At 31.5% G+C, this 13,835-nt stretch overlaps 1 protein-coding gene across 3 annotated transcripts; it reads right to left on the bottom strand.

Moving 5' to 3' along the window:
* Positions 1 to 8,699: 8,699 nt before the first annotated feature.
* On the bottom strand, positions 8,700 to 11,762 carry LOC120260672 (receptor protein-tyrosine kinase CEPR2-like). 3 transcript variants are annotated; one of them, XM_039268209.1, is made up of 3 exons: positions 9,211 to 11,762; positions 9,053 to 9,130; positions 8,700 to 8,965 (listed from the first exon to the last, which is right to left on the bottom strand). In XM_039268209.1, exons 1-3 carry the CDS (start codon positions 11,708 to 11,710, stop codon positions 8,802 to 8,804), a joined length of 2,742 nt encoding a protein of 913 aa, XP_039124143.1. In that variant the 5' UTR covers positions 11,711 to 11,762; the 3' UTR covers positions 8,700 to 8,801. The 3 variants fall into 3 exon arrangements, with proteins under 3 accessions (XP_039124143.1, XP_039124141.1, XP_039124140.1); XM_039268207.1 differs by having other exon boundaries at positions 8,700 to 9,130; positions 9,211 to 10,290; positions 10,363 to 11,762; XM_039268206.1 differs by having other exon boundaries at positions 8,700 to 9,130.
* Positions 11,763 to 13,835: the final 2,073 nt, after the last annotated feature.

The following is a 13,835-nucleotide window of genomic DNA, read 5'->3' as shown; positions in this document are numbered from 1 at the left end:
TTAATTGCAATCCATATTATTTGAATCTAATTGCGTGTTTGTATGCGTTGATTGTTATTGTAGCGAAATCCCTAGTTATCATATTTGATGTGCTTTGTGACGAGTAGAAATTCCCACCTAGCATAGACATGCCATAATTAGAGAGGATTGTAAGTAAGCCTCGCAATGGTTCACTTTGGAGAATTTTTCTCCCTCAATCCTTCCAAGTGGATTAACAAGTTGTTTCCGAGCTCTTTGCAATCACAAGGAATAGATTTTAGGAGAAGTTGTATTTTTATTCTGTATGGGGTTGGGGTAATATCTTCGCAAGAAGAATTATCTATTTAGAAATTCTTGTTAAATCACAATGAGATTCACATAGTACAAAGCGATTGTGGAATGACTATATCAACACTGTACTGAATCAGTTACTATTCACCTTTGTAAGAAGGGTTTAGTATACTTTAGGAAATCCCTCGGTTCAGGGATTGCATGATTAGACAACCTTTGTCTCGATCTTAACAAAACACTAGAGGGATGCTACACCCGGACATCGCTTTTTCTCCTGATTTCTCTATTCCTCTTATTTTATATTTCTTGCTTTTGCTTTCTAGTTCTTTTGCACCACATCACAACTTTAATTAGGCTAATTTTCGTGTCTCAATCTCCATGTGGATCGATACCCCTCTTTTGAGTACTTTATTACACGATCGACATGCACACTTGCATCCCTATCACTTATAATTGGGCCTCACAATTCAATTTTTCTTTTTTTTTTTTAAATTATATTTATACTTTTTATTTACTATCGTATGATTCGATCTATATAATTATAATTTTAAAAATTTTTAATTATTTTTTAAACTCTAAAATTTATCTTATTTGATTTATTTAATTGATTTATGGTAATATTTTTTTTATATATAATTTATTATTTAATAAAAATAATTAAAAACTATTTATTATTATTTTGCCTAGGGCCCATTTTCTCCAAGGCCGACCCTGCTTAGGGATCGATAAAGAAGGTATCTAGATAAAGGATTCTCCTAATACTACACTTTTAATTAAATTTTAATATTGAAATAGAGGTTGGGTTGATTAGACCAGAGAAATTCCTATATCATGCTAATAGCTCTATCTGAGTCAATTGACAACTAATATCTCACTAAACCCGGGTGAAATTTCTTTCCAACCTTGGTTTCATATAATTGAATTAACTCTCAGTGAATCTCTCCAAATTAGGGTGATAACTCTCTCAAGCCCTAGACGGAAGATCCCCGTACCCTATCTCTAGGCACTATACTTGTGTTAAGTCTCTATGTGTAGATTTCTCAATCTCAACACATAGACAAGATAAGATTCGAGATCTCACTACAATCAATCCAAACAATTAAAACAACACAAGTAAATCTCAATCAAAGCAACATGAATCAATATAAAAAGGTATCCAACTACAAGTTCACCTTGGGATTCATCCAAGCCAGAATAATGAATGACGCTTAAGCTATCATCTTAAGGATGTCCTCAATATATAGAAATAAGGAAAACATCAAATAAACTCCATAGTAAAAGTTCCCTAATGCTTCAATAATAGTGGTGAGGACCCCCTTCTCTTGAGTTCCCCAAGACTCTGCCGATGTAGCACAAAGGATGAAATAGATACCTTTTCGATCTCTTGAATGCTCATTTTGATTAGCTATCTTCGGCGTAATCTTCTCCAAAACTTCTCTAAACCTCATTGGAAATTCTCTTAGGTTGGAGGAGAATATTAGCAAGAAGTCTTGCTAGCCTCCCCAAAGGAGAAACCAAAAAAGTTCAACCTTAAAACCCTAGCATCAAGGTTTTATAATGAAAATCAAGTTAATCCAAGGCCTACCCATATCCCCGTGGATTCCCCTATGTAAAATTGGGTTCAACCAGGTGGTTCAACCTGGTTGAACCGGACTTGAAGTATAAGCAGTCCGGTTTCCCCTAAAAAAATCGGCATGATAAAAACCAGTGCTCAATAGTGAGAACCAGGCAGTTGAACAGAGAACCGGATGAACAAGGCCCGGTTCACAAGGTTAAACCAGCCTCATTGGATGCCTAGTTCTACACCTTTTTTTTTAACTGAAAATGAAAGGCTAAACTTGAAATCAAATTTTATGTGAGACCAAGGAGAGCCATAAAGATAGATCAACAAATTAAAATAAAGGGCTTCTATACTAAAAACTATGAAACGGAACCCTTAAATTAGACATTCATTGGAGCTTACTATGACTCGTTGGATTTCCTTCATTGAACTCTCTCAAGATATTTTTCTTGAGACTTTCTTTTGTGTGATGTGTATATAATTTTTAATGTTTGAAGAACTTCTTTATGATGTTTATTTGATATGATTCATGGAATTAGTTTATATCTTATGAGATTTTAAATTTAAATATGAGATAAAAGTTGTTTTGTTTGATGTCTTATATGCATTTGATTTAAAAATTAATTTTATAATTTGATATTTGATGTTTGATATTTTTATTTTATAAATTCCAGTTCAAGCCGGTTCAACCATTGTCAAACCTCTCGACCCTTGAACCTTACCTCTGTCCAATTTAATGGTACAGTCCGGTTTTGACTACTTGGGGATTTCCCTGTGGATTTTTTTGAAGTTACTACGGTAACGAGCTATAGTACGAGCCTTGGAGCAAAGCATTGGTCAACACCCATGGCCATGGGTAAGGGTGTTGGTTGATTTGGGGTGGTTTCCAGGTGTCTTATCTATTGGAGGATTGATGTACGCATGCTTATACCCAAGGGGCATGGGTTAAAATTTGCCGCCCATTCACTTCTTTCACTCCAAACATGGTTCATGGTTCCGGGATTCACAAAACAAACAATTAAATCTCAAAACATAATGGGATATGGATAAAAATGTATATTGAATGTTAAAAATATAATAAAGAGATTATGTATAAATTTGCACTCATCAAGAGGAATGGAAGAGAAAGTAAAGGAAATGAAGAGTTCAATTTTTATTTGGATAATCAAATTTTAGTATGGAAAGAAAAGAAAGGGTTATTTGATAAGCATTGGTTTTTTTGACTAGGAAGGGAAACAAAGTGATTTACTAATTATACCATTAATATAAAATAAGGTTTTGTAAATAATTAAAAATTTTGAGGGCATTATAACTTTTTTAAAAATTATAAAAAAAAATTAAAAGTTTTGTCCTTGCTAGCTCCCAAATTAGGATGAAAAAAAACAAAAAAATGGGATTTCAAAGATTGTTATAGGGTCAGAATTAACATTTTCATTCCCTTCATTAATAAAAAAAATTATCTAAATAAAAGAAAGATTTACCTTAATTCTCCTTAACCCTCTTTTTACTTAACTTACATAATTATTTCCATAATTTATATTTTATAATATTTTTAAAAAATAATTTGGAAATTTTTAAATGAGAATATATCAAAAGTGAGGGCGTATGTTTTTTCCCCTCGTAGTTTAAAAACTAGTATTAAGATACAATCAAAAATAACTTAAGTAAATTGTTATATACCAAATTAATTAAATTATTGCTTTCTCCCATCAAATAATAAATTATATTCTAATATTTTATTCAGAGAGTAATTCTTATATACCAAAATTTCACCAAATTTATACTAAATAATTCTTGTCTTTTATTATGTTTATTTCTAAAATCATTTGAGACAACAAATATTTTATTTCTTCCAATAATAATTAGTTTTTTTATTTCTTATTAAAAAAAATGCAGCAAGGTTCCTACAATACATACAATAATGAAGTGATATATTTTATAATAATCAAGTATTCATAGTCTCATTATTAATTATAATCCAGTGCTACACCATCTCCGAAATAAATTAAATAAAAAAACATAATGACAACAAACCAGTTGTTACATAACAAGAAAAGATGCCATCCTGCCTTGAATAATAATAATAATAATAATAATATGTTGTCATCCATGGTAATGAAACTCCAACCTAAGACAACAATTTCAAACCAAATCCAAGTGCATGTTTTTATTTGGGTTAGTGGAGATAAAAAATGAGTAAGTGTGAAAATTATTTAATAAATAAGCTATTGATTTTTTTTAGTATTAATTATCGAAATATTCAAAACAAATAAAGATGGAAAAAAGATAATTTTAGGCAAGATGGGAACAGAATCAAATAATAAAAATTTCTCAAATGCCCTAACAATATAATTGGTGTATTTATATTCTTTGATAACTTTGAATGTAAAAAGTAACTATAATAGAAATTAAAGTAAAAAAGGAAAAATACATAACTGTCGGTAAAAACTAGCATGCATAAACATTACAAATCAATATTATATGCTTTAAATTTTTTTAATAAATTCACATAGATTAAAAATAGTCTTTTAACAAATTAAAAACTTATTTTCAAATTTTTAATTTTTATTTAAATATATATATATATATATATTTTTGGAAATATGATAAACACATCCAATTTAAAGGAAGTCAGGGATATCTGAGGTGTAGAAGTTATCACTCTCAACACATATTTGCCATCATCTTACATGAGCTTTAGAGTTAGATCACGGGTCCTTCCTGAAATGAACACCTTTTACGCATCTGAGGCCCATGACAATAAATTAAGAGACCATTGACTTTATTTAAATAATTTCATTATGAATAATAATAAAAATATTTGGATAATAAATTTATGCAATTTTTTTTTAAATGACACTTCTATTCACTTGCAAGAATTTTATCCGACAGAAAACAAATTCGGTTTTATTAAAAACTTAAGTGATGGGAAATTTAATTTATGTCCATAATTCCCAAAAGTGTGCGGTTAATCTACTATGTCTTGAATCGACGTCTAAACCACTTTATTCCATGGCCTCATTTCTTATGTCATCTATAATAACCATACTTCAAACTAAATCTAAATGTGTCATTGGGATTCAATCATTCATGTTTTATTTCCCCAAGCTTCAACTATAAAATTTGAATATTCATAATTAGTTATTATCACCAAATTTAAATTGATAATGAACAAGAGACGCTTCTTGCATCCTCTTCAAACATGAATATTCTACTAGTCTCTTATTTGAACGCCGCTACCTTGTCCCCTTGTTCCCTTGTTTCCTTTTTCATGCATGCATATATATCTGATTTTAATTTTAAAAACAATTAGTTTAATTAGTTTAACAAAAATATAATAATATGAAGAAAAAAAAAAGGAGGTCCATGGTTCATTATAACCATTCAAACTTGAAGGCTACTAGAGACATATATGCATGAACCTTATCAAGAGGAGTCACCTTATTTCCTTGTTTCTAATCATGCATGCATCCATGCATATGATTTAGATATGAAGTACTGATTCTATCTAAAATAAAGTAAAATTGACAAGAAAGGGAGCATGGACATTTACAAGGTTGGTAATGTGGCTCTTTCAGCTTTTTTTCACAACTAGCTAGCTAGAATGTTTGTATAGTTATTATATCCTAAATTCTTAATTAATTGTCTGATAAAGCCTTAGTATTTTCAACTGTTTAATATTTCAAATTTGTATATCATCAACTTCGTTCAATGGGTAGAGAGGATGTGTTTTTTCTTAAATATAAATCTAATTTTACATTTGCACTTTTGTATTTTTGAGTAGGTGTCAATTTAGTCTTGTAAGTTTTATTTAAATTATTTTAACCTCTAAAATTTCACCTATTTTTTTAAAGTTAACAAATCAATCATAATTAAAGGTCAAAATTTGAAATATTGTGGTGAATCTAAAATGGTATTTTCGCTAATATGATAATGTTATACAATATCACTAGTTTTTTATAACATCAAATCGTTTAGGCTTATTATATTAGCTTTGATCATTAGTTTTTAGTTAATTTGACTATTTTGTAAAAAATAACAATCAAATCAAATTTCAAATGCAAAATGACAAAATTAAAGTTTAGGATAGGTAGGAAATAAATTTAATTCTTAATATAATTAACAATATATAGGATTAATTTATATATGGTTGATTTCACTACAAAGGTGAAACTTTAGATAGTAGTTAAAGAAAATTCGTCTCTCATGTTCAAAATCTAAAAGTGATAATTTTCCCTTGTTAATTTCTTGTCATGCATGAATGCATATACATGTTTGCACCGTGCAAGGCTGGTACTTATCATATATATATTCAAAATGAAGGTTACGTTGAAAAGCCAAACTATATTAAATAATACTTAAAGACTTTTTAAAAGATTACATTAAACTATTCAGGTGTTTCATGTCTTTCATGTTAGTTTTGACCATCAATATAGCTAGGGGTTAATTTTAATTTGACAACTTTGTTAAAAAAGATCATGACATAGATCAACACATTCGTACGTAGATCGTGTTAGTTTTGACAGTTTTTGTCCGTTTGTATAGGGTTAATTTGATTGCTTCTCAAAAACGTCATAATATGTTATTTGATATTGTAATTCAATGATACTGCATGTGTCACATTGACAATCATATTAAATCATATAAGTAAACTTCAAGTAATATTTGACAGTCTATTAATTTGTAAAGTTTTATTAAAATTGATACTTATCCTAAATAAAATTTTAGAAAACAGACTGAAAAAACTAAAAATTAATTAGTAGACCGAAATGAATGATCAATGCATGATATAATTAACAATGGGATGATTAATTCATGGATCATTGCTAAAACTTGTCTGTCTCTGTCACCAACTAATAACTCAAAAGCTAAAAGTGATATTGTCTTACGTCCTTAATTTTTCCATGTTGACATAGACTGATAGGCATCCATCTTCTTGCAACGTGCATGGATGGGACTTATCATATGTCCAACATGAAATTTAATTAAAACACTAAAATAATTTATATATATATATATAATTAGAGATAGAGATAAAAGAAAATTTTAAGGGAAGGTAAGAGTTGGGTAAGGGCTGCATTCTGATGACATGACTAGCTAGCCTTTCAGTGGCGTAACAAACTTTGCAATCTAACTCCAACCACTACTCATTGACTCATATCATCATTACAGACTTAATTAGTTAGTTAAGACTTAATTAGCAGCCTCATTATTTGTCGCTTTTGATCTAATTGCCTTTGTTCTTAAGAAATTAATTAAGTAGCCTCTTTGAACTTGTTAACTTATTTTGAATAAAATAATGAAGGACATGCTTTGCCATCTAATCTTAGCCAGTGTTTTGTGTTATTTCTGTGTAATTATCTAAAGTTTAAATCAATAAAACTATCCTTTTTTTTTGTGAGAACATGATAAAGGAATGGATTGGTAGACTTATAATATATATACACATATATCCACAAGTGTTAATAAGAGAAGGCCAACTTATAATTAGTAATTAGACGCCCATATGCTTAATTCGCTCATTGATTCTTTAATTTAGAATTTAATATTATTTTATGGGAATGTTTTTTTAAGAGGCGTGTGTAAATCATATGGTTCTTTCAAAGTAAAAAATAAAAAAGTAGACGAATTACATGAAAACTATGTGGTGACTAGCTAGATAGTTATAACAAAAGCATATGTGTAATGAAAGAAGGTAAATATCTAGAATTTTGTCTATTACATATATATATACACATAAGTATATAGGGAATTTCCTGTATATGATTGTAAATCTAATTACTAATACACCCTTATAAAATTCATTTTTACTTATATATTCCTGCAAAACATTTTCATTCACATGTACATTTTATAGTTGAAAATCAATTTAAAAACTATATTAATATATATATATATATATATATATTTTTTTCAAAAAGAATAAATGAAAGAGAGCAAAATTTACTTTTTTTTTTCATAAAATTTGTTTAATTATTTTACAATTAAGAATAATGTACAGAGTTACATAAACAAAAAATATTTTTGTAGGTGTATATAACAAATTTTATGTTTTGAAGTGGTATGCAAGCAAAAGGCCCTATTTTTATGTGGCACAATTTTTTAAAGTTATTTGTGGTTAAAATCCTCTTCAGTTTTTTATACTCATTTAGGGAAAATTGAATTAAGAACATTATTTGAAATAGACCTTCATTATATATATATATATAATTTTTTTAATCTATATTTCTTGGTATTGGAATTAGTTTAACTAAATTTAATAATGGTATTCTATAATTGTGATTCTTTGGAAATTTATAAGCACATTTCGAGATGTATGTCTACGTTACACCTACAAAATCATCAAATTCTTTTTTCTTAAACAGACAAATGTTGTCAAAGAGTAATTAAGTATGTAAATACATCAGTTACAGTGATCAATCTCGATTTTTATAAATAGAACATGTGCCTGTACAGTACTGCCACAAAGGTAATGAAACCATTGGCTGCCACAGTACCATTTGACAAACCATTGACTGATTTCTTTCTTCTAATGACCTCTAATTTACACACACACATATATATATATATATATATCAATTTACATATTTTTTTTATTCACAATGGTAATGAAAATTATGATTTATCCGATATAAAAAATCGAGAGTACTCAATTCTCTTCAAATGCATGATTATGATGTACACAGTAACTTATCAACGTTATATTTTTGAAAAAATTATAATTTATCCTTTTAAAAGAACACATAATTTTTTTTTCTTTTTTTTAATATTTGGTCTATCATATCAATATTGTCCGGCCCAATTACTATAAATTTATTTTCTCATATCATTCAAATAAATAAATAAATAAATAAATAATAACTGAAACTTTAAACTATATATGTATATATATAAAGCAGCAAAACATAGCAACGTTTGAAGAAAGTTATCTGAATTCTAAAAATCCACAAAATACTTGCAATCTTAAATCTTAATTCCAAAGCATGCAACAAGGTTCAGCATCTATCAGCATTCTAACTACACCTGTCATCAAAGGCCGAACCGCCGGCAATTTGGTTGTGCATAACATGGCAACCTTCAACACCTTGATCATGTCCTCAATTGCATTTTCTGACAAACTAGAGTCCAGAATTTCTGCAACATTTTCACTGTTAATTTGAGTTGAAACCCAATATACAATGTCCTTACCTTTGCCAAATTTTGGTTCAACTGGACTATAACCTGTGATCAACTCGAGCAGGACGACACCGAAACTGTATACATCGCTCTTTTCGCTCGGCTTTATCGAATATGCAAGCTCTGCACATAATCAGAAATTCATAATAAAATGCACATAAAGGTTTAGTATCATTGAGTAGAGTGTGTTATAAGGAACATACCAGGAGCCATGTAACAATTAGTGCCGGAAAAATCACTCAATTCCAACTTCACTGCAATCTTTGCTTCATATTGGTCATCAAGCAAAATGTTGCTAGATTTTATATTTTTATGCAGAATGGCTGGTGAACAATCATGGTGAAGATACATGATTGCTTTCGCCGCACTGAGGGCGATCTTATACCTTATGCTCCAGTCCAGCTCTGGTTGGCCAGTTTTTGTTTTTCGCCGTAGAGCTTGATGTAAATTCCCTCTAGGAATGTACTCGAATACGAGGAAATTCGACCCTCCTTTCGTCAAACAAGCATAGAGTTTCAGTATGTTTTTGTGCTTGATATTCTTTAGCATGTCTAGTTCTGGCGTAGAGATTTGTGTTCCATTAAATAACTGCTTCACTGCAACATTCCCTTTGTTCTTCAGTTCCGATCTGTAGACTTTACCTGTTCTTCCACTTCCAATCAAATTCTTATCATCCAAAAAGAAAATCTCTTCGGCTTTAATATCTTCCGTGTTAAATGACTCCATCTTCCATACTTGATCTTTCTCTGTGATTTTCTCTTGATCCTTTTCTTTGCTTCGGGTTTCAAACATGAAACTTTTGAAAGTCCTGAACACTAGCACTGAGAATAGCACCATGGCTGCTAACATGATCAATAGAAGCATTAGAGCTTTCGACATCTTGCTCTTGTGTCTGTGACTAGTATTGCAACTCCCTGAAGTTTCTGAAAAACATAGTTCTGCATTCCCGGAAAATGCCTCTTCTCCAGCAATCATCAGTAATCCCGGAGGGACCATTCCTGATAATTTGTTATCTGAAAAATCAATTGAGGTAAGCTTCAATGTTTGCAAGCTCTCTGGAATGGTTCCGGTTAAAAAGTTTCGCGATACATTAAGCGAATTGAGGGAATTTAACAATGAAAATGTTTCCGGAATTCCACCATTCAGTAAATTCCTTGCTATGTTTATCTCTGCCAATTTAGTGCAGTATCCAAGCTCTGATGGTATTGGCCCTGAGAACTCATTCTGTTCCAAATGCAAAGATATCAAACTACTGAGGTTCCCGATTTGACGGGGTATTCGACCTGAAAATGAGTTGTTAGAAGCATATAACTTCTGCAACTGAGAAAGCATTCCAATCTCCATCGGAAGCTCACCTGAGAGCTTGTTGTTATTCACATACAACTGAATAAGGCTTGTCGAAATTCCTATGTCTGCATGTATGTCACCGGAGAAGCCATTATCAGCGACATCGATTATAGCAGCAAAAGGAAGCCCCCAAAGACTATTTGGTATCATTCCCTCGAATTGATTCTGACTAATCCTGAACCTCACCAAAGATTTGCAAGTAGAATAAGTACCCGGGAATTGACCGGAGAAATTGTTTTGCAAAGCCAAAAGATACTGAAGCTTGTTGCTTTCGCACAAGAACGGCGGGAACCTACCAGAGAAGTTGTTTTCCGATATATCTATACTGATAAGCGGAGAGAACCGGCCTAAATTCTTTGGTAGCTCACCGGAGAAACTGTTTTCGTATAAAGATAAGCCAATGAGATGCTGGAAATCTCCAAAACCAGCAGGTAGCTCACCAGAGAAATTGTTTCTGAATAACTGAAAAACAGTTAAGTTCTTCAGATTAGCAAGCTCAACAGGGAGCTTGCCACTCATTTGATTCTGCGAAACATCGAATTCGTGCAATTGGACGAGATTAGCAAGCTCAGAAGGGATACTTCCAGTGAGTTTATTCTGGTAAAGCTCAAGCTTATGAAGATTAAGCAAATTGGAAATGGATACAGGGAAGTCACCAGTGAGTTGGTTCTGGGACAAATCCAATGTTTCAAGTTCAGTGAGCTCAAAAATGGAAACAGGGATTTGTCCAACAAGATTACATTGTGCCAAGAAAAGCACTTTCAGATACTTCAACTTCCCAATAATTTCTGGAATCTCACTTTCATCAAACTTATTGGAAGCAAGCCCAAGATAAACAAGTGCTGTCAGGTTGCCAAGCCATGGAGGAAAACCACCAGAAAATGCATTGGATGAAAGATCAAGAACTTGCAAGTTTTTCAAGGATGAAAAGTCTGGTAAGTGGCCATTAAAACCATTTGAAGATAGATTGAGAAGTTGAAGATTAATGCAGTTCATTAGCTCAGAAGGAAGAGGACCAGAAATGGAGTTTTCTCCAAAGTTTAGAACAGTGAGGCTTTGAAGAGTAGCAATGTATGGTGAGAGCTTACCAGAGAGTTTCATGTTGGGAAGTGAAAGTGAAGTTACTTGACCGGAAGTGGAGTTACAAGTGATGCCTGAGAAATGGCATGGAGAGGGGGAGGTTTTCCAGTTTATGAGATGGTTTTGAGGGTCATTTAAGTTTTGTTTGAGTTGGAGAAGAGCTTCAACTTCAAGTTGTTGAGAGTTTGAGTTTCTGATCATTAGAAGTGAGAAGAGGAGCAGCAATTTGGTTGTTTTCATGATGAGTAAGTGGGAGGAAAACAGAGAGTTTTGCATGGTCTGGAAGTCTTGGAATGAATCACTTTGAGATGGTGAGTGTGTTGAAGACTTGAAGTGCATAAATGAATTAAGGAACTTGTTGTTCTTTGTGTGCAAAAATATGCCATTTGTTTGAACTGAAAGAGACTACAGATATTATAGACAAACAAGAACCAACCAAAAGATTTAGCTCCAAATATATATATATATATTATATTATTAATTATACTTTGGCCGCACACCAAGCATGTATGTCTATATAAACAATAAGAAAAGGAAATTTTCTCTTAATATTATTATAGGTTAAAATTTTGTTCTTTAGCATGCATTATTTCTCTGTGGATACAAACCAAAAAGCTGGCAATACTGAAATAGAAAGTGAAAGTTTATGGGCAAATGAACAATTGAAAACAAATTAATAACCACAACTGGTCCATAAGATTCAATCCATATGTGAGTCAGCTCTGTGTATCAGTCTGTTTTACAATGGGAACTCTTAGACACAATCAAGCTCCATACTCAAATCCCAAAGCAGTACATGAGTATTAAAGCATAAAAATATAATAAAAATAAAAAGATTGAATGCGAAGCGAATATATATATATATAGATGCCAATTGACATGAAATGATACTTTATTGTGAAATCACAAAATCAGTGCAGGCCAAAATAATATGACATCAGTAGAACTTGGACATATACCTTCAACTTCTCACAAAAACATTGAACAAGTCTTAAAACAAATACAAATCATCAAAGATTTGTTAGGGTTTTGCTGTCATCCTCTGTCTCAACTGATGTGATGCTTTATTCTAATCAGATTGGAGACAAATGAAAGACAGACAAAATCATCTCTTTAGCTCAATGGTTGTATATGATGACCAAGCTGTTTTTCACCATAAATAATAATAATAATAATAATTTAAAAAAAAAACAAACACAAAACAAGCAATGCTTGATCTGAAATGATACATCAAGTTCTTCCTAGTTATCCATGGTCCGTAGAATACCATTTATTTTTTATCCATTACAAAGCTTTTTAGCTAAAATGTAACAAAAAAGGCCCTGAAGATTAAATTTTGTTTTCAAGAAAGGAGATGTCAGGAACTGACCATATTGACATGATAAATCTACATGTTTGGTAGATGGAACACGAAGGCAGCAAACATTCCTCGAACAGCAACATGATCTTCTGGGGAGTATACATTTGTCATTCCTCAATTATGCAGGCACAGGCTGACAAATTTATCACATTAAGCAAGCAAAACTGCGAGTCAGACCATCTGAAGGATTTCAAGAACCGGTCATCCCGGGGAAGAGCTCCGATATCTTGTTGAATACATCCATAACCTAATAAGCATAACAAGAACATTTGAAGTCTGTGTCTGGATGATGTAAAGAAGATAAAATTGATTTCTTATGGGAAACCTCATGAAAGGAAAATAAAGGAATATATATATATATATAGCCGGCACGAAAAATGTACAAGTAATCAGTATAGCACAGAAACCAAATTTCAGATTTTCATTTCATAATTTACAAGTTTGACTTTGAAAAAAGAGATGAACTTTTCTCTTGTTACTTATTCATTTATCAAAAATTCCTAAAAACCATTCTGATACAAATGAAGACCGGGAACTTTCAGGTGTGTATCTGATGGATATAATCACGAACAAGAGATATTGAGAAGTCATGAAAATTACTAATTCAAATCTACCTCCTTATCATTTTGATACTTTAGTTATACTAAGTGGATTCTGCATGAACACTACGCAATGACAATGAAGATGATGTTAATACCAAAGGCAAAGAGATGACAGAAGGCAAAAAATAGTATTGCCAATTGAGCCGTACTTCCATGATGGCAGCCTGCACTTTTGGATTTTGAAATGCCATAGCGATATCAGGATTGGCCATAATCTTAGAAATAACTTCTTCTGGAGAAAGCCCTATTTGTTCTGCATGAGAGGACAAATCTTAATTTTGTATGATCCCAGAAGAACATACCAGCAATAACTAATATTCATCAACATTACAATTTGTAAATATGTTAGCACTAGCAACTAATTGCCCTAATGCAATGCAGGCACAATATTTTATACAGCAAGGTCCAGGTGCACAATCAATCAGAAACAGAAATTAAT

Source organism: Dioscorea cayenensis, chromosome 5 (genome assembly GCF_009730915.1).
Source record: "Dioscorea cayenensis subsp. rotundata cultivar TDr96_F1 chromosome 5, TDr96_F1_v2_PseudoChromosome.rev07_lg8_w22 25.fasta, whole genome shotgun sequence".
Lineage (NCBI taxonomy): Eukaryota > Viridiplantae > Streptophyta > Magnoliopsida > Dioscoreales > Dioscoreaceae > Dioscorea > Dioscorea cayenensis.
The sequence above is the reverse complement of the archived record's forward strand: the minus strand, read 5'-3'. Positions and strand labels throughout refer to the sequence as shown.

Excerpts from the sequence above, each read along its gene's own strand:
- LOC120260672 (XM_039268206.1), bottom strand. The coding sequence starts at position 11,710 with ATGCAAAACTCTCTGTTTTCCTCCCACTTACTCATCATGAAAACAACC. Across the intron at positions 9,131-9,210 it reads TAATTGTTACATGGCTCCTG|AGCTTGCATATTCGATAAAG; the intron begins GTATGTTCCTTA and ends GATTATGTGCAG.